The sequence below is a fragment of the Rhinolophus sinicus genome, linkage group LG04 (assembly GCF_036562045.2).
Source record: "Rhinolophus sinicus isolate RSC01 linkage group LG04, ASM3656204v1, whole genome shotgun sequence".
NCBI lineage: Eukaryota > Metazoa > Chordata > Mammalia > Chiroptera > Rhinolophidae > Rhinolophus > Rhinolophus sinicus.
The window spans coordinates 176902836-176924053 of record NC_133754.1 but is presented as its reverse complement, the minus strand read 5'-3'; the positions used below and the strand labels follow the sequence as shown (position 1 = coordinate 176924053).

General features: G+C 45.2%; 1 protein-coding gene across 4 annotated transcripts; it reads right to left on the bottom strand.

The window, feature by feature from the left end:
* Window positions 1-1450: 1450 nt before the first annotated feature.
* Window positions 1451-21172, bottom strand: LOC109447160 (protein CutA homolog). Of its 4 annotated transcripts, none has more exons than XM_074330942.1 (6): window positions 20806-21172; window positions 13865-14013; window positions 8789-8848; window positions 7122-7167; window positions 6824-6873; window positions 1451-4047 (listed from the first exon to the last, which is right to left on the bottom strand). In XM_074330942.1, the coding sequence occupies exons 1-6, from the start codon at window positions 20851-20853 to the stop codon at window positions 3945-3947; spliced, it is 456 nt and encodes a 151-aa protein (XP_074187043.1). In that variant the 5' UTR covers window positions 20854-21172; the 3' UTR covers window positions 1451-3944. The 4 variants fall into 4 exon arrangements, with proteins under 4 accessions (XP_074187043.1, XP_019586768.2, XP_019586769.2 ...); XM_019731209.2 differs by having other exon boundaries at window positions 18808-21079; XM_019731210.2 differs by lacking the exon at window positions 20806-21172 and adding an exon at window positions 17407-18083.
* Between the last annotated feature and the right edge of the window lie 46 nt (window positions 21173-21218).

Sequence of the window (21218 nt, the reverse complement as noted above, 5' to 3'; positions counted from 1 at the left end):
TTTACAAAGCTACAACAGATACGTACTTTTGGAATTTAGGAGCAAGAAATTAGAATTCTCAGAAATTCCATAAACCATTAAGTTCTTAAAATACTTCAAACATTCTTCATACTCTTTCCTTGTTATTATATATATCTGGAAAAAAATTGTTTAACAAATAGGAATATTAAACTTAGTTGTATTTGCAAAGAACTGGAGCCTAGAGGGAATATTTAAACACTGGAAAATGCCAGGGAACATTGCTGGATAGCATTCAAGTAACATTCAAATCTCCTAGCAAGGTTAACAGTGTAAGAATCATGTGTCAAAACTGCCAAATTAAGAATTTATTTTGCTTCCAAAGCTTATTTCTTGGAACACTGCTCATAAGATTTGTATCAAGTGTACTATTATACGTGTATAAATTTATTTTATTTGCAAGAATAACTCAGTTTGCAGCAGGGCTACAGACATACACTGATGACGTAACAATCACAAGCAAGACCATTTCTGTCCTATGTGCTCCTGTCCCAGTTCTCCTAACCTTCAACTTCACATTAGTGTTTCATGCTCGTTTTTCATTTGATGAAGATGGATTCCTTTCAACCAGTAACATCTCTGTCCTTTTAAGCTTTAGTATTCACAGATAATTTTAATACTTTTTCTCATTTCCTGAACTGATTTTTGGGGGATTCTAGATTCAGGAAACATACATTTCCAGAGAAATGCTAGGACGGCATTCCTGCATGGAAACACGGGTCTAGGTCCTAGGCCCAGTTCTCATAGCAGTGGGAGAGGACAGTGGGACATAGTGGCCAAACCATGGTCAAGCTGGTGTCATGCAGACCCTACACATCCTTGAACTCTAACTCTATCCCCTTGTCTATAGAATGAATACTATCACCAACCTCCAGATCTACGGGGAGAAGTAAACGATGCAGTATATTTTTAAGTACCAGACCAATTTACCACATAGATGTTTTCAGAACTAGTAACTCTTTAGAGTCAGCTACAGCAGGCTCTCTGGGTCTTTGGTCTACAGAAGGATATAGCCAACCTCTCTGAAAGACACAGTAGAAGCCATCAGGCTTAGAATCAGAGATTTGGGTTCAGAGCCCAGCTACCACTTTTAAGTGTCTTACGCTTTTGCACCTCAGGTTTCATCAGCAAAATGAGGAGAACATTGAGTTACAAGGATAAAATAATGTTAAGAACCTAGGACAGTACCTGGCAGAAAGAGCTGGTGTTCTGTCCCTATCCCCTTCCATTTCCTATAATAGTCAACTATGACACTGAGGCAAAAGAAGCCCGCCAAAACATGGTTTGAAATGCACACTCAGCACATAAAATGACCCAATAAAGGCCACAGATAGAAAGAAACATCTCCTTTGGAATTACTCCCACTTTAAGAAAGGTCAAGGGAAAAAAGATGTATTTTGCCAATTCCATAATTTAGAAAATAACTGTGGACTATAGAGAAAGCTTTATTTATTCAAATCCTTGAAACATCAGTTGGGGAAATATCTGCCAAATCCTGTGCAAGAGATCAAATAAATTCCCCCATGTCCCTGACCTCGAGCAGCTCACAGTCTAGAAATGCAAGGTCGACGGATGCACACGGCGAGACGCCTTCTACCTGGGGAGTCGGGCCTGCAAAGGAGCAGCCAGGTCACAAGCACTCACATAAAAAGGCACTCCAGGTAGGGGATGGCCTGCACACAGGACTCATACCACACGGCCTACTGAAGCCATTCACTTGCCAGAGGAGGAGAGGAGACGTAGGTGACGATGCAGAAAGGGAGCTGAGGCAAGGTTCTGAAGGGCTTTGAAAACCATACCAAGAAATTGGACTTTATTCTGAAAGCAATACAGGCAGTCCATCTGGGGTCCCCAGGACAATTTCAGTGGCGTTTACTTGACACAATTGTGGGGAGCCATGGTTGCAGTTAACTCTGAACCTTAACAGAATGGCTCGGTTTATGCTTAACCTGTTTCCTCCCCCTGAGGCAATTGTCTCTGCCTGCACCTGGAGAGTGCTTGCAAGCTGCTCAGGAATGTGGTAGGAGTGGTCAGTTCCCGGACACAGAAGACTGATGGCTATTCAAGGCAATTGATAAGATAATTACTTTTGGGAGTTTCAGTAAATTTTGTGTCTCCTGTGTTCAAGTTAAAGATTTACTGTTAACTAGGTAATGCATTTTTGTGCTTGTTAAACTGCACGTCCACAGAATGTATAAATTCTGGGGACAGAATAAACTCAGCGTCTTCAGGATCACTGAAGTCCGCGATCGCCATCATCATATGTGTGAGTGTCTTTTTTCATTCCCACTCCCCTTGTCAGGAACCGTTCGACTCGTGGCGGCTGGCCCGCTACACACAATGTTTTCTTACGTATCAGAAACACCTTTTGTAAAAAGGGACATCATTATTATCATCTTTGTTCTTCTCCTGAGGCAGCCTTCCAAAATACCCACTGGCTATCAAGAAGGAATTCTCTGGACCTTTGGAAGGGCCTCAGCCTGAAGTCCCTACAAGGTCTTCATAGGACCACCCTTGGAGACCTTGCCCCATTTTATGTTTGGAGGAACTAAGGTCCCAAAAGCACAGCAGGTGTCAGGCCTAGAGCCTCGCACTACCGCTCCCACCCACCACTCCCTCAGGGAAGAAAGACCCCAGAGACCACAGATGTCTGTGGCCCCTCACCAGGCCGCCCATGGGCTCCCCAGAGTGGAGTTCCCTTGTGACAGATTCCTGGAGGGGGCCTAGGCTGAGTCTCTCTTCTCACCCCATAGGACTCTGCCTTCTGTCCTCTTCCACCTGCGTCCCACGGACAGGTACAGGAGAGCACCAGACACAGGGTAAGCACTCGACTGGACCGTTCATAACACAACTGACAACACCACCCCCTTTCCGGACCGCAGTGCAGTTCAGTTTCCTTTAGTAACCTATAAAACGGAGACTGCCTTAGACCACTGGTTTACAAACTTTTAACAAAGAAAACTTACAAAAAAACTCCCGCCCCAATCTCACAAGCGAGTTCAATACATAAAAGTAATACAAGCACAGTTGCATTGGCTGAAGTATGGGGGGGGCTTATATATTTATCCCCCCTCCAGGGAGCCCCCAGGGTACCTTCTGCCAATCCCTGGGGCTTTGTGGAACAAGTCTAAAAACACTGGTCTAGCAGTTCCCCAGGGTTCTGTCCTACGTTAGGATGTTCAATTTCAATGCTCAAGTGAAAAGGTTAGTATGGTGGGCTCGGAACCTGTCTCCGCTGAGCAGGGCACTAGAACCTTTCGATGTCTGTCACATTCAGGCTACGAAAGCATCAAGACCAATTCCCAACCCTGAGGGTGCATCTCAGCCCTAATATTCCACCAGTCCTACCCACACTCCTAAAGCCCAGCCCCAGGCCCACCTCCTCAGGACTGAGGAGTTAACAAACACCATCTTTAGTTGGGAGAAATAATCCTGCTTGTCCCTGAAATTGCACCCTTAGCGATTCATCCTTTTGAATAAAGTGCTTGTAGGTCCCCTAGAAAATGGCATTTATCGCACACACTTCCAGGTAAACAGGTCATCAGATCCATTCCTCCTCATGAGAATCAAGAGGGTAATTACATCCTAGATACTCATAGGCCAGGTAACTGTAGGCAAAGATGACAAACCTCCCCCTCACTGCCACCTCCCCTTGTCCCCTACACACATCCATCCTTGCCCTCCCACCCCTTGGCCACCTTTAAGCCTGAGGCACCCAGAGATAAGTTCCACTGGGTTCTTGCTTGGCCCGACTGGCCCAGCCACCTCTTCTCGCCTCAGGAGCCTCGGACCTTCAGCTGCCACAGTTCCTTAGCTCCTCCTGTGCTGACAAGAGGGCAGGAGGCAGAAAGAGGCCTCCCTTGCCCCAGAGTGCAGCTGATGGAGGCTAGAGGCGGCCAGCAGGATGCACAGAAAGCCTCCCCGACTCAGTGCTCCTCCATGCTCTCCTTCAGCCACTTTAAATAGTGCACATCTCCTTGGTCCATGGGAAGACTGAAGACCTCTGGGATTTCAAAAGGATGCACCGACCTTGGGAAAAAGAGCAGAGCCCTGTGAATGACTAGGATTAGATCAGCCCACACGATAAAACCCACGGGCCAGCCTCACGTGAAGCCCACTGCAAGCTGCCGCGGCCCACCTGTCCCGCCTCAGAGCCCACTTCTCCAGAGCCTGTTTCCCCGCTGTCTACAAGTGGTGAGTTGGGCCAGATGGCTTTAGAGTCTCACCACATGGGTTCAGATTCTAAGGCTGCCCTTTCCGAGCTATGTAACCATGGACAAATCACTTAATTTCTCTGAAGGCCCTACAAAGGGGATAAAAACAGTACCTACATGACTAGATTGCTGAGGATTAATTGTGACCAGGTATACAACGCACTCACCTAGTACGTTGACTGCTACTGTATGCCTTCATTAAATGTTAGTACCATCTTTATCACTATCCCACACTCATCACTGTGCCTTCCCCTAACAACTCCTCCCCCAATACTCCTGTATTCTCTTCACCTAGAAAGTTCTCCTTGCTCCTGTTGACCAATTGTAAGCCTCTCTGTCCCTCAAGGCCAAACTCAAACATTGACCTTTTCCAAGGGATCTTCCTTGACCATCCAAACCCTTCTCCCCGTTTCTTTCACCTGGCCCTCAGCATACAATGCAAGTTTTCTTCATTTTCCAGAATGAAGAAATAGGAGGCCTTGGGCTTCAGTTTCCCATCTGTCAAATGGGAGTAATAATCCTCTGCTTCCTTTCTGCTGACTGAGGCATGAGATAGGATGTCAAGTTCTCATGAGACAGCATGCTTAATCAGTCACAACATGCGTGCATGTGCTTAAACATCTGGAGTGAGCTGGGTCATTTTATCCAGTGCTAAGTAATGCATTTTCTTAGTTCATGGACACCTGGACTAGTGTATATGTTTTTATAAGCAGACATCCAGTATTCAGACATACAGAGTTAAGACATTTGTAACACGTCAGCCGTAAGAGCTGCTGCTGATACAGCACTTCATGTGCACACTTCGCATAAATGCATCCCACGGCACTAGTATGATCCCTGTTTTACAGATTGGGAAACTGAGGCACAGAAAGTCTAGCTAATATGCAAATATGCAGGTACTTATGCTGTAACCAGCAAGTAGGAAAGCCAGGATTTGACCCTGGAGGTCAAGCTCCGGGGTTCACCTTCTTACCCAGAGGCTGTCCCTCACCAGTTACACTGTAATTTTTTGATAGTGCTGGTTCTACCAAAGGTGCCTTATTCTCACACCTCTGCTAAGGTGGGAACACAGGCCTTCTCTACTGCTAGAGGTAAGACCAGTGTATAACCATATGTTCCCAGAATCCTGGCTGAAGTGAAGGAAAGGGTTTTATCATCCAGATGGGTAGATGACCTGCATCCTAGCCACATATTCGAGTCAGTATGCTTCTGAAGAACACTGTATTTGATCCCCATTCCAGATGAATTAGGTCAGAATCTGAGGTGGGGCCTAAACTGGTCATTTGAGAAACGTCTCCAAGTGATTACATTACGTAGCCAGCATCAAGAGTCACTGGTTTGGACCAGTACTTCTCAAGCTTGTAATGGGCATGGGAGTCACCTGGGGACCTTGCTACGCTGCAGTTTGTTCAGAGTGTAAGTGAGCGTGAGACTGCAGTTCTAGAAGGCTTCCAGGCAATGCCAGTGATTCCCAAACCACACTGATGAGGCTTGAAACCAGTGGTTCTCAAAGGAAGGTCCACTGACCCTGGGGGAGCTCCAAGACTCTTTCAGGAGATCCATGAGGCCAAACTATTTCATAACACTAATTCATTATTTCTCTTTTCATTATGTTGACATTTGCACTAACGGTGCAAAAGCAACGATGGGTAAACCTGCTGGTATGACAGCACCAAACTGTACCAGCTGTCACTGTATTCTTCACCACATCTGCATTTTAAAAAAGTCAAACTCACTAAGAACAGCTCGATAAAGTGGTAAAAATTACTATTTTTATTAAATTTCGACCCTATGTACATGTCTTTTTAGTACAGTGTGACAAAATGGGAAGTATATGTAAAGCATTTTTGCTGTGTGCCTGCATTCAATGTTGTCTTAAACTTGTCTGATTGTTTTAGTCACAAGCTAAACTAGACTTTTTCACAAAATGCCATTTTTAAGCCTGAGTAACCATAATTTGTCATATGTACAAATTATGATGATTCAGATTTGTGTATTAGACATTTTCTCAAATATGAACAAAGTGAGCCCATCACTCAAATGAAGACGATTTAAATCATTTGTTGCCAATGAAAAAATTCATGTTTTCAAACAAAAAATTAGAAGTTTGCAAGACTTGATTTTATCACCATGAGCTTTAAAAGTGTCCCAATACTTAAAGATGCGTCTTATTATGCCAGATTTTGCAAAAATCAAAAATGACGTCATTCTCACTTTTTTGGAAAATATGTTTACTTTCCATAAGAATGCATTATTTAATATGTAATGGTTTTATTGTTATTTTCAATGAACTGAAATATTTTTAAATTTCTATTTTAATTTCTAATGCAGCAAACTTTGATGTAATCCACATAAACAAAGCTCTTGGGTCCTCAATAAGTTTTAGAAGTGTAAAGGGATCCTGAGAGCAAAATTTTGAGAACCGCTGGTTTAAGTTAACTCAGTCTAGCCTCTCATTTTACACAGGAAGAACCTAGGGGATAAGCACATGCCAGGGCCACGCGGAAGGTTGGTGACTAGGTTTCCCGCTTTTCAGTCTCAGTCACTTAGTCCCCAGTATGTTCCTGGCTGAGAAGCGATGTCAGCATTACCTTACGTAGCTGGACAGCATGTGGACCTTGGAAGTTTTCGTCTTTATTAACTGTAAGAGAAAAAAAGAAGTCACTGCTTTAGGACCTCAGTCCCAGCTCTGCAGCTGATCATTTGGCCATTTAAGAGACAGTTTCTCCTCCAGGTCACCAGGCCCTGTCACTAGCTCACAAATGAATGTAAGGCACTTACGTGGGTCAAGAACCTCAATGAGTTGATCTTTGCTAATTTTTAACTGGAACCTGGGGAAAAGGCCTTGATTTCACTCCTATTAAGCCCCATCCCCCCATCCTCACTCACCAACATGATCTCAGTGGCTTCTTCTATTTCTCCGTTCCAAAAGTACCTGGAGAAGAGAACAAAACCAAATCATTCTGCTCATAAGATGAGCCCAGGGAAATGTCAAACTTGGCAGTTAGATGACTTACTGAGGTGGAAACTTTAAAATGTCTCCAAGCCCACATAAAACAGTCTAGAGTTGGCCAAGGTACTCCAGGTCATCTAGTCCAACCATTCTAATGCTGGCTTCTAGCACCTGCCTGAACATTCCTGAAGGCGAGAGGCTCACCATCTCCTAAAGAAGTCCATCTATCATAAAGGTTTTCACATCTATTGAGATGGTTTGTCTTGTGGTGTGCCAACATCTGCCACCCAACTTCCACATGAAGAACCACCTCAGGAAAGCCTTGCAGAAAGTTCTCTGTTTTCTCTCCTCCAAACCGGGCATCTCGAGCTCTTTCGGCACTCATTCTATACTCACGGCTTCCAGGGCCCTCCCCATCCTTTGGACTGATGCTACTTTTATCACTGACTCAAAGCTCAGTGCCCATGAAAGGATAAATAAAAAGCACAGGAGGCTTCAGGGAAGTACAATCCCTGAAGCCTTACAATCTATGTAAGCAGGTCCGAAAGTTAAAAGTCAGTGATGATGTTGAGAAGAGTATGAGTGCAGCACTTGAAGAGAAGGGAAAAATATTTGGCCGGAGAATATCTACACTGACGCGGGGCAAGTCTAAGATGACCTAGACCATTGGCCTTCTCTCCTAGAGCTGTGGTCAAAGGAAGGCTGTAAAGGGAATGCTAGGCTGCAATTCTATTCTAGTTCCCAAGTATTGCTTCCCAGACTGGCTTTATGTCAATCACTATACAACTTTTTAAAAATTCCGAGACCCGAGCCCCACCTTCAGGGAGACTGACTGAGCAGACCTAGGATGGAGCTCAGGAATCTGAAGCACAGCCCAACTAGGGAGCCACAGCAACAGATGATGTGAACCACTGAGGCCATGACACCGCTGGCGGGGGTGGGGTAGGGAGGGAGCTTTCACTATACAGCATCTTTCTGTTTTGACCTTCAGAGTAGACATTATTTCCCTCCCCACCTCTACCCCCCCCCCATCTCATTCTCTCCCTCTTTCCAGGAGGGAAGGAGATGAGAGACAGACTGATCAGAGATTAAGTCACAAGACAAATCCTGCACAACTAGTAGTGGGAGAAATGGTGCAGACCAGACTTAACTAAAGTGAAGGTGTTAATGAAATGAAGGGCAGACAATACACAGAAACAGCCTGTCACATATGCTAAACTCTCAGTTTTCCAAAGAACCTAAAAGCAATGGAAATTATTTTCTTCACTATCCCTAGCTGGCTCACTCAGGGATGGAATGCCTAGTCTGACTTCTTCGCTAACAGCAAGCTAATTGACTTAAACAAAGAATGTGCAAACAAGATTCACTGTTCCTAAATGGTAGGGTTTTTCTCCTTTCTCTATACACAACCCATTTTTGCTTTTGCTCATGGATGACATAAGCTCTGGTTGCTTTCTTTGCATATAAACGAACAGGGAGGTGTTGATGAATTCAACGCCTCTGGGCTGTTCTTTGACGACCCCCCACTAGTGCAGTGCTCCCCCCGCAGCCAGGACCTGAGCTCACACTCCCACAGCCCCCCAGGGACCACAGCAGAACTCACAGTGAGGACGCCTTGGGCAGGATGTTCACAGAGGCAGCCAGCTTCTTGTCCAGGATAGTCCTAAAGCAAAGACACTAAGAGTCACGGGGGCAAGTGTCCAGCATCTTAAGAGAAGGGACAGGGCAGGAGTGCCTGGGGATTACAGGACACCTGAGTCTAACCAGATAACCCCTCCCTCCCTCAAACCAACACATTCCACAACCACCATGCACAGAACCTCTAAAGCCAGAGCTTGTTTGTAAGTCCTTCCCTGGGTGGGAAGAGACGCAGGGAAGCAGCTACGGGAAGGAAGTTTTAAGGAGAGGCCCTGTATGCTTGGGGAATGGGAATTAACTCTGGACCCGGAACAAGAACACCTGGATTCCATTCCTGGACCTGCAGAAGGATGGCTATGGGACCATATGCAAGTTCTTTCTTTCATTCCAGGAAGAAGTATTCCAGCACCTATCTGAGACAGGCACACAGCCCCCACTCAGCCTGACTTTCCTACTGTACAATGAGAGAATTGGTTCAGCCAGTGTGTTCTAACTCTTATCACCACCCAAAACTCCTTTTATTATGCCAGCTGCTTCTGCTTCTCTCTCTCAGATATGTATCAGGCTGACAGTGCTTCTGATCTGTAGATACCCATGTGACAACACAGAATGGCTACAACTCCAAAATACAAAATGCAAAAAGCATCAAAACCTGAGTTTGTCTTTGGCAAATACAGGTTCTTTTCACCTTCTATTTTTGCAAAGGTTTCTATCACAGCCCTAAGAGCAATCATCACCTTTGTTTGCAGACCACTAAGATTTTTTTTTGACCAGACCAGAGGTTGGCATTCCTGGTCCGATAATCTCAGATTTCTGTGCAGTGCCTGGTGAACAGAATCAATTGTGCTTGAACTGTGTAGGTGTCATAGCAACAGGAGCACCCCCAAGTCCTTCGTGCACAGAAGTGTCCCCAAGCAGCAAAACCCTCCAAGTCAGGCAGGCCCTGACAATCCTTCCTCAGGTCTCAGGCAGCTGAGGAGTCCAGCCTATTCTCTAAGTGCTCGGACCTTGCCAAAGAAACCTCATCTGCGCCCTGCTCACTGATGCCTCCTGCCCTCAGCTGCTGCCACGAGAACTGACCTACTTTCTCTTCCCTTGAGTTCCAGGCTAAACTGCTCTAGTTAGGGCTCCACATTAACCTGGCAATAGCACCACCCTCCTTCCCTTGCAAAGTTCCAGGAGCTTTAAATAAATCCCTGACTGTACGGAGGGCACATGGCCCGCATTTGTTGAAGCAACTGCTGAGAGTCTTGCTCACTCAGTCATTTGCTGGGAAATCACATTTTATTGGTTCTGAAGGTGGAGTGAGTTAAACCTCTAGAAAAAAATAATCCACTGCCTCACAGGCCCTCTCCGATCTCTTTGGGAACGTGAACGCTCCATGACTGATCACAGCAAGCTGTCCTTGGGTAACAGACTGCAGAACTGCGGAGGAATGTGTTAACCAAAAAGCCACTTGTTGATAAAACACACACGCTCTCAGGGCCAGCGGTCGAGTCACAGAGAAGGAGCTCAGGCCCTCATGCTCATCTGAGGAAAGCAGGAGCTAGAAGTGAGAGCTGCGAGGGCCTCTAGAAAAGGCAAAGTTCACAGACTGGTGGCTCACAGACCGGATATATGGTTTGCCTCTCATGGCAGTTAAGAAAATCTTGACTTTATTTCCACTATTTACTATCAGGATGTTTCATATTAACAACAGTACAGATTACCTAGCTTCTCACCAAAAACTGAGTCTTATAACATTGGACTTGCAGTCCCGTAAGGTCACATTTAGCTAGAGCTGAGCATGGCATGCTTCTCAGGTCAATCCAGTTTTAATTGCTCTTTCCTCTCAACACCTAAGAAGAGTAAGGGCTACTCTCTACTGTCAACCTCCATCATTACACCCAGCCTACCCACCCGTTTAGGTGACCTGCCTGTAGGTATCTGTGCTTGGGACTCTGGCCTAATGCAGTGCCCTCCTTCTGCGGGCCGTATGTGATGCTGGCAGCAGGGCAGACCCTGGAATGCAGATCTCCTGAGTCACCACTCAGGATTTGTCCCTGACCCCAACAAGAGATCAGAATGTGTCCGTCAATGAAGAGGGCTAAGAACACTGCCCGGAACCAGAACTGAGAGGCAGCAGACCAAACTCCGAAGAACACTGAAGAAGAACCAAACTGGGCAGAAGGACCTGGTCCCGGCACTGCTTCTGTAGCTAAAGTTGGGGTTCCTGCCAGCTAACATTTGTGGGGCCCTCCCGCCCAGCGCCCTTTTATTCTCCCCTTCTACAAATCCTGGAAACTAAACCCATTTGCTTCTCTTCTGTCCAAATCACTCATAAAAATACTGAACAGAACCGGCTGAGGTGAAAGCGTCATAGCACATCTCTGAAGACTCCGCTACAGACTTTCGGATCAACCTGGTGGCCTGAACACACCCCCTTTACAGCAGACCTAGAAATGAGAGAAGATGCTACTTAGTGAGGCCGGAGCACAGTAAGGAGAACGCTCCATACACCAGCAACGAGTATGAGGAAGTCCCAGAGAAGAAAAGGCGGCCCTGCCACATGCAGGGGGACTGCCCCACAGAGATGAGAGCGACAGTCTGTATCTGGAGGTGACGGGAACCACAGCAGGCAGGAACTTAGAGGCAACCATCAAGGTGAATTGTGGGAATGCCACGGCAGAAGCAGGTGGACCCTCCAAATCTCCCATGGCCAAGGCAGCAATAATGGGGTGTTTGTCTCCAGGAAGGAGCAGTGAGTGGAGGCATTTTGGGAAGAAAGGCAAAACAGTGTCCTAGTAGCTGGTGACAGCCAAGGATAAGAAAGAGAATTCATGCCCAGAAGACCCGTTTACCAGGGTACCCCAAGCTTCACACTGTCCCCCCAACCCACCCTCCCGCTGAAAACAGTGCTGCCTAACACCAATTCCTTGCAGCGGTTCCTGTGACTCCCCAGGAGCGTAACTAAAAAGATGGGAGAGCTTACAATTAAGAATCACAAAATATATGAGGAAAGTCAATACCAAGAGAGAAAAGAATTCAACAAAAATAAAGAATTTCCATAATAGGAGGACCAGTTAATGGAACATTCAAAACCAAGATTTTAAAATAAGTATAATTATGCATACTTGAAAGCTGTTAAGAGAGTAGATCTTAAAAGGTCTCACCACAAAAAAAAGGTAACTATGTAAGGTGACAGATGTGTTAACTAATCTTATTGTGGTGATCATTTTGCAATATATACATATATCAAATCATCACATTGTACACCTTAAGCTTACACAATGTTATATGTCAATAAAGCTGGAAACAAATAAAAATAAGTATAATTAATATCTGCAGAAATATAAAGCAAGGTTATTGCATCCATAAAATCAGATTAAAATAAGATCAGACAATTATGACGCATGAGCAGTTGGTTTTTAAAGAACAATTAGAAATATTGAAAAGGAAAACTATATCGTTTAAATCTAAAACTCAATAGAATGGTTGAATAGTAAAATAGATACAGATGAAAAACAAGTAAGAAAGAAGACGGGTCAGAAATTCTCCCAGGATGCAGAATAAAGAAGAGAAAAAATATAAAAGTTCACTCATAGAGAAAAAATTCAAATCTATCTAATAGGAGTTCCAGGAAAAGGGCATAGAAAGAATAGAGAGAGACTATTTAACAAATTAATAGTTAAACATTAAGACAAAGAGAAAATCCAAAACACTATCAGAGAGAAAAGCATTACCTACAAAGGAATGAGACCCTGCTAAACACCTGACTTCTCATCAACAACCTTAGATGCAAGAAGACAATAGAGGCCTCTCTCCAAGCAGATACTGATCCATTGACCTGAACTGGCCTTTCAACCAGTTATTATAGAATCCAGGCATTAGAATCCTTTTCCTCCCAATACCAAACCTTACAGGTGTCAGCTGAAGGGGCTCCCTCACAGGACCACAAGTGGCTGACCCAGGAGTACAGAGAAAGACAGTTCAGTACAGACCCTGCGTATACAGAAGCATCAGAAGGGATTGCATTTCCTAGCTGCTAAATACTATGGTTGTATTTCTGGAGTCATTACAGGTTCTTTTAGATAAGAGCTGTTCTCCAAAGGTGATGTTAATGAGGGGAAAATATACAGTCTGCTTGGGGGAAAGAAAGCTGGAATCCAATGCAAGGATAACCTGTGACCAACAATTTGGGAGCTGTGTGCTCCCAAAGACCAGATTCAACGTTTTAAAATACTGTAACAGTCTATCATCAACTTCAAGAATGCTGAGTTGTGGAGCAAGAAGAAAGGGAGCAAGGAGCCAAGTCCATTACCCTCCAGCCCCACTAACCCTCTTCAAAGCTGCATCTATAAAGAGCAATGAAGGGGAAATTCAGACACCACAAACATTTATTGAGCATCTACCACATTCAAGTTACTGGGGTAAGGATTGAACATATGTCATATCATCTAATCCTCACACAATCTTGTGAGGTATGTGACATTATTTTATTTTACAATTCAGAAAACGAGTGCTTACAGAGAGGAAGCGACTTGCCCAAGTTAACACAGTACGTGGTAGAGCCAAGATTCACACTCTGGCCTGCTTACAAGTCCAGTGCTCTTCCCACCACACCACAGCTGCTTCTAGAAATTTCCTAAATACTTGGAATGGCCTCCCCCTCCTCCTCCTCCTCACTTGCCATAGTGATCACTTGTGGGACTGAGCAAAGAGAGAATCTCCCAGGAGAGAGAGAGATGGGCCAGGAACGAGGAGACTGAAATTCTCAACCAGCAGGATTCCCCTGTTCCCTTCACACCTCGGGCGAGCCGCCTCTCTCTCTGGGTCCATATCACCCCCATGCACCACCCAACATTTTCAGGCCCAGTAGCAGGATGCACTGGGTGATCATTTAGCTGTTTCCTCATATCACCCCAAGCATATAACTGTGTAATTCATCCCTAAACGGATGGGGTTGTCAGAAGCAAGAGAAGGGCCCCAAATTGTCCCCGCTGGCCCATCCTGGCAGCTCCCTGGAGCATCCTGGGACAGCACCTAAGCACCTTTACCATACCTGGCAATATCTCTGGCAATGTGCTCATTGGGACAGTTGACAAAGACGATGGAGTAAGTGCCGGAGACATAGCTGCCAGTGACCGCCGAATGGAGCTGCAGGCTAAGGGGCCTGAGCATGGGGTATGTCAGCAAAGAAACAGTCAGGAGCTAAATGGGGGGAAGAAAAGCACAGGTCAGCAGTGACATGACCAATTCAGCCCCTGCCGGCTCCAGCAGACTGGAACCAAGGCTGGGCATCAGTTTCTCATTCCCCTTCCCCGTCCACAAAATTATTCCTGGGATCTTGAGCGTTAGTGCTTGAACTTTTCCTGCCTAGATATTTTCCTCTTCATTTTGCAGATGACAAAAAAGTAGAGGCTCAGAAATCAAAGAGCTTGCTCAAAATCACATAGCTTTTAATTGGCGAAGCCAGAATTAGGACTCAAGTCTGGATGATTTGAAATCCACTCTTATTGTACAAAAGTCCTACTGGAGGTAATGCCAACTGGCAGCCACTGAATTGCTACTATCATCCTGTGGAGATAATAACGAAACAGAGATTAAGCTCCCTGTTTTAGGGAGTTAATTTCACCTTCATTCATTCGTATATGTGCCAGGCACTGTGGGTAGGCTAGTGGAAAACGTAGCGTAATTCTGAAGCTATACAACTTGTGCTCCTGAAACTGAGAGCTGGGGTGACCATGAGGAAGGCTCTACCTGAGGGAGCAGGAAAAGGCATAGAAGAGAAGGTACCATCTAAACCGGATCTGAACTAATCAGTAGCATTACAAGAGGAGAGGGAGACTCTGAGCAAATGATAGTATGTACAAACTCAAGAGGTATTTCGGGATAGTTGAGATACACAGTCTACATGGGTCTTAAGTCTGTGGGTATGCGATCAGGAGGAAATGAGACTGGCTAAGACTATAAAGAAATGGGTCAGGCTAAAGAGTTTGGGCTTTGTACTCAAGTGACAGGGTACTTTTGGAGGTTTTTACATAGCAGAGTAATAACACAGTGAAGCTAAGCAGAGCACCAGGAGAGAGGATGGGGAGTGACCAGAAGAGAGCCTACTTAGAAAGCCATGACAAGATCCAGGGGAAAAACTAAGATCCTGAGCTAAGAAGATGGCAGTGACTGAGAGGAAAAGGCATTCAAGATACAATCTGTCTTACTATTTTAATGAGAAGCATTTAAAATACAAAGAAATGAAAAGAACTGGAGAACACCTTCCATTCCAGGTTCTATGCTTGGGGGATATAACGGGGTCATTACCAGGGAGAGAGGCAACCTGCAAGGAGCCCCCTGTGACTTCGCCGGGCTGAACAAGAGCACTTCTCCTGCTCCCAGCCCAGCGCTCAAGCGTGGCTCAAATAAACCTCTGTGCTCCCACTCCTTTTATGCTATGGCCTAAGTCCTGGCTCCTACTTCTTGGCAGGGCCTGAGCAACGTTTTTATGTCTTTAGCTTCAGTTTGACTAGAGGCCTGTGTGGGCTGGGTTTCTTATTCCCTCCCACTACCTCCACCAACACCACCAATTCAACATACTAGTCCTCTGAACTAAAGCAATGACCACGCAAGACAAAAAGAACCAGACTTTTCAATGAAGCTTTTATTGTGTGTGTGTGTGTGTGTGTGTGTCCGCAGCAGGATTTAAATTCTAGTCCAGCACTGCTGCCTGTGGCCTTCAACAAGTTACTTTCTCTCCTTCTATAAGCCTTATCTGGAAATGGGAGGTTAGGACACTGGTGCTGCCTATCTCAGAGTTGCCATGGATGCAAAAGAGCTAGGAAAAATAATTTGTAATCACAAATTCAACAAAGGGACCGTGCTTTGCTCATTGCTGTATCCCCAGCACAGTTCATGGCACACAGCAGGTTCTCAGTAAATACTTGTAGACTGGCAAAGTAAGACACCAGCAAGATGCTGTTATTAAAACTATAGCCTTGTGAAGTAGAGAAAGCTTTTGGGTGTTAGCAGTGCTTTTAGCAGAGATCTGGACATACTGGAACACTGTCAGGTGTCTACTACATGACTCTTCCGCAGACTCCAAACAAAAGGAGCGTCAACCTGTCCCCCAACCCCAAACGTCATTCCTGGGGAAGATGTGGGGCGTTTCAGCCAGCAGTTAGCTATCAGTGCAACACAAAGCTAACAGGCTCACGTCTAAACTCACTGAAAATATGTGGAAATCCTTACATGAACTCTGAGTCAAAATACTAAGCTCCTACATCTGGATGTTTTTCCATGTTACTTTCACTACCCATGCGCTGTGGGGAGGCTGGTGGAAAAGGTAGCTAGCTGTACTACTGAAACAGAGCTGTGCTCTCAACTAGTCTCTAAGATAACCCTTCACTTAACAGGTAACAGAGAACATTCAGAAACTCTGACAGAACCAAAAGTGAGGCGCAGAGCTGGGCTAGACCCCCAAGCTTCTGACCTTCTCCTCTACTTCTCCTTTCCCCCTCACACACCTCAGCACCGGAGATACTCTGTAAACAGTCACTTCGCATCTTAACATTTTAAGATAGTTCTGAGATGAGAAAACAAAGCCCCCAGAAAAATACAGAAAAACAAAATATAACTGCAACAGGAGGAGGAAAAGAATCCATCATGTGACCCGTAGACAAGAACTCACCCCCAGACACCCCTTTGGCTCCCTGACCCTGGCAATGAAGTACACCCTAGTCACCCCGCCTAGTCACAAAGAGTGAAGAAGGGGATCTGGTAAGCTTCAGAAGCACACCACGGGATGGGCGGGGCGGGGCTCCAGGGATTTGACTGTCCAGGCCCTACCTGCCTGCCCTCAGCTCAAAAACCCAGGAGCAGAAAAGAGAAGTGCCTGCTTCCTTCCGTCCCCACGCTGGAGGTTTACGGGTGAGGAGGTTGGTAACACAGTCTGGGGCACTCACCAGGAGGCATGTAAGGACAGACAGCCTCGGGGAGCCTGGCAGAGGGCACCGTGAGCCCAGCCTATCCATGGCGTCGCTGGTAATTTAGCAGCACAGCAGCAGCGAATGTGGCCTCAGGCTAGTTGCCGGCTGGGGGGGGAGGGGGGAGGGCCTAAACGCACCCCCCCCCCGCCCCCACCTGCCGCTTGCCCTACAGCCCAGTCGGGCCTCAGACAGGCTGGCTGGAACTAGATAGTGGAGGGGGCGGGGAAAGGGAGGAATTTTCCCTGGACTACCCTCTCCCTAGAAATGTACAACCTAAGCACCATACGCAGACCTACAACCCATACAAAAATAAAAATACCAATTTTCCCTTCCCATTCTAACAACAAAAAAACTCCATTAACATCCCCAGAGATGTACAGATGAAGACAAGTTTCTCAGGTATGTAAAACCTGCAGGAAGTACAGCACACAAACACTGACACACGCACTAAACTCTTCCACTTTCTTCAGGCCCAATCCGCCAAAAAACAAAACCAAACCGAGTCAGGCACACTGGGCTGCCTTCCTGTCCCCCGTGTCACCCCCTCCTCCCAGGATCTCCCTTCCAATCCTCCTGGGCTTAGGATACTCTGGCTCCCAACCGCTCTCCGGGTAAACTCATTCACCTTTCCTGGCCAGCTTCTCTGTGTAGCCTTTCCCAGAGTTAATCCCACAGTCCTCTGTTCTCCTAAGAGAACACACTTGGGACACACTTCTGTTGCAACATTAAACATCAACCAGGGGAACTGCAAACAAATAAGCAAAGCAGCCAGCTAATGACTGAGTGCTGCCCTCCTGGGAATGCAGAGTCCGCTGTTGCCAGGGTTTCCAGTTTTTTAATCCAGCTTTTTAAAGTGAACTATCCCAATTTTTAAAATGACATTACTGGGACAGAAGAAGGGATTGAGTGCACAAGGCCACAAGTAAACTTTTTAAATTAAGGGAACTGTTCTGTATCTTGATTGTGGTGGTAGTTACACAAGTGTTAAAAAAAATTCAACCCACTATACATTTACATTGGTGAATTGTGTTGTATGTAAATAGTACCTTAAACAAAAAGGGGGAAGTGCTGGAAACCAATTCAAAATTGTTTTAAACTGGGCAGGTCAAACAAAACACATCTGTTACCCAAATCTAGACTGCAGCCTGCCAGTTCACAGCCTGTGTTTACTTTAAATTACCTGTTCACCTGCTTGTCTCATTCTTTGGGATTATAAACTCTCATGGCATGATACACTTTCTAGCAAAATGTCTGACCAAGTATTACTTTGCTGCAAAAGTACTTGCGGTTTAAGAGGTTAAAAATAATTGCAAAAACCGCAATTACTTACTTGCGGTTTAAGAGGTTAAAAATAATTGCAAAAACCGCAATTACTTTTGCATCAACCTAATAGTTAATAAATCCGTTGTAGCCCTAGTCTTATCATTTACATCATTAGCTGTGCAGACTCAGGCAAGTTACTTAACCACTCTGAGCTTTTGGGAGGGGCTTGGTAAAGGGATAACACCTCCTTCTTCATAGGTTTAAAGTGAGGATTAACAGATAAATGTAGACGTGCTTTATAAAATGCAAGACCATGGCAGCCTTTCAAGAGCAAGTAGTCTCACGGCAACTACCAAAGTTAACTCAGAAAATCTCCATTTGCGATTGAAGAATTTACCACGTTACCTGAAAATAAGACCTAGCCGGACAATCAGCTCTAATGTGTCTTTTGGAGCAAAAATTAATATAAGACCCCGTCTTAGTAAAATAAGAAAAAAAACCCATAAAATCTAATGCATCTTTTGGAGCAAGACCGGGTCTTACATTAATTTTTGCTCCAAAAGACGCATTAGAGCTGATTGCCCGGCTAGGTCTTATTTTTGGGGAAACACAGTAGTATTTGTGTAAAGAACAGAACTAGAGAAAATGAAGCCAAGTGGTCCTAAGAAAACCTTTATATTCAAAGTCCATTGAAATAAATCAAGAATGTGATCTTCTATAACTATTACATTAGTAAGAAAGGCCACTGTTAATGACCATTTACCTTAGATTTTGAGATGACATCCTCAAGTTTAGCACAGGACACCATAGTTTAGGCTCAGTAAGTGTTTGCTGAATTACTAAAGGATACGGATGTTATGTCTGCTGATTATAAGGATGGTCACAATAAAGGTGATGTTGGGGCAACAGGGGAAGGATGGCAAGAGATTAACTGTTATTTGAAAGAAACTGCCTCTGGATACTCTTTTTTCTTCAACTCAGGCACCTCTACTCTTCAGATTCAATTCCAGTTAGATTCCAATAGTCCAATCATGCATTTATGGTTTTGGCAGATTCTTCAGATAAAGTAATATCCTTAGTGCCACTTGCTTGAGGGTTTGGGCTCTTCCTCTGGAGCTTCTTACCCTTTCTTTCTATCTGCTTCCCCTTATCAGATTTGGACTCAGGCAAAAATTCAGACTCAGACTCCCCTTCAGATTCTGTATCCATCTCCTTCACCCAAACTTCCTCTTTATTGTGTCTTCCTTCTCTTTCTTCAATTCCTTTGCTTTATTTTGAAGGTTCTTTTGCATCTCTTTTTAAGTGTACAGCAATTTTTTTGAAATCTTTTTTAAAGGCCAAACTTTGATCCAAAAAAGGATCCATGTCAACTGCAACATCAATGAGATCTGAGGCAACATTCAATTTCCTTAGGTTGGTTCCAGAGATTTGTTACCTTCCTCAGCTATATAGACTCTGTCTTGGTTAATGCCAACATTTGAAACTTGAGTAGCTCATTAATTTCATTTTCATTGATAATGAGGCATTTAAAGCTCATCTGTTTTTCAGACTCTATTATGATTTTTTTTTTCAGCTTCTTCTAGGGAAACATGCATAATCATTCACTTTGTCCCAGAGTTTCTACCAGGTTTTAGTAAGAGCAGCTGGTTTTAGATTATCCATCACCTCTTTTATCACTACCAAAGCATAAACAATGTTGCACTGTTGCCATGTTTCTTTCAAAGTAAGGCCAGGGTTTTTTCAATAGTCAGCAAGGTGGTCAACGTGCTTGTTGTAATACCTCTTGAATGCTTCAATTATACCCTGATCCAAAGGCTGAAGATAGCGAGGGTCTTCCAGAGGAAGAAACACAATATCACATTGTGTGATATTGGATGAGCAAAGAATGAGTCTGGGTGATTGGGACCTCTGTCCCAAATTAGCAACACTCTGAATTCCAAGATTTTTTTTTTCCTGTTAAATAACTCTGGGCTTGATGGATAAAAGAATTATGAAACCAATCCAAAAAGAGGGCAATGGTTAATGATACTTTGGGGCACAATTGCCAGAAAATAGGAAGGTGTTTTTAATCTTTTTCCAAAAGACAAGTGGGATTAGGGTCTTTATAAAGCCGCAGTGGTTTTATCTTTTTGTCACTGTGGCATTGGCGCACATACACACACACACACACACACACACACACACACACACACACACAGTAAAATCCTTTCCTTAGCTTCCTCTAAGGTTTCTGATTTTTTGCCTTTTACCCTGAAAGTTCACAAAGGCATTCACTTCCCAAACAAGCTCATGTCCTTGGCGTTTAAGACCTGTTGAGGAACATAACCTCTAGCTCTGACCAGTTTCTGGAGTTGCTTGGAATACTTTCGTGCCAACTGGGCATTTAACGGTTCTTCCTCACCTATCAACCTTGAATTTCACAAACTGGAATGATTTTTAAGCTTCTCAAACCATCCTTCGCTTGTATGAAATTTATCTGGGTTGTCCTTCCCAGTGGTTTCCACCAGATGCTTGTAATGCCTTTGGCCTAGCTGGCCATCAGCATCGGAGACCGGGCCCCGATGGTATGGTCCTGTCCTCCTCCACCCAAAAGGTTAACTCAGATTCCATCTTCTTGATGTTTACATCACGGGCAACGCACAGCACGTCGGAGGAGACAGGCGAGACACTCCATGATGGCCTTCTCATTTTTCTCAACGGTGCAAGGAAACAACGTTGATTCATTCATGCCAAAAAAGCGCCCCACATCGGTGTTACTCACGCCTTCTTCCAGCTTCTCGAGAATTGTCATCTTGTCTTCCACAGGCATGGCCCCTCCGCTTCCTCTAGATACGTGCCTGGGCCGGGAGCTGGAAGATGCTCATCGCCTCCGCTCTTCCTGGGGCAGCCTCAGCCGCTGCTGGCCGCTGCCGAGAGCCGGGTTTGAGAGCCAGGAGGCCGCCCGCGAGGACTCTCAACCTTCGCTTGATCCTCATTCTCACTACTCCGCCTGCTGGGCATCTGATGAGCCTTCGCTCCCCGTGGGAAATACGTAAGCCGACCGGAAAGTCGGACTGCGGGACCAGTTCAGTGGCGCCTAAGATGATGCCTGACTGCGACCCCGCAACCACGGGCGACCGTTGGCTCGGCCCTATCGGCCCCTGGTCTCGCGAGGCTTGGCAGCGGGCGCGCGCT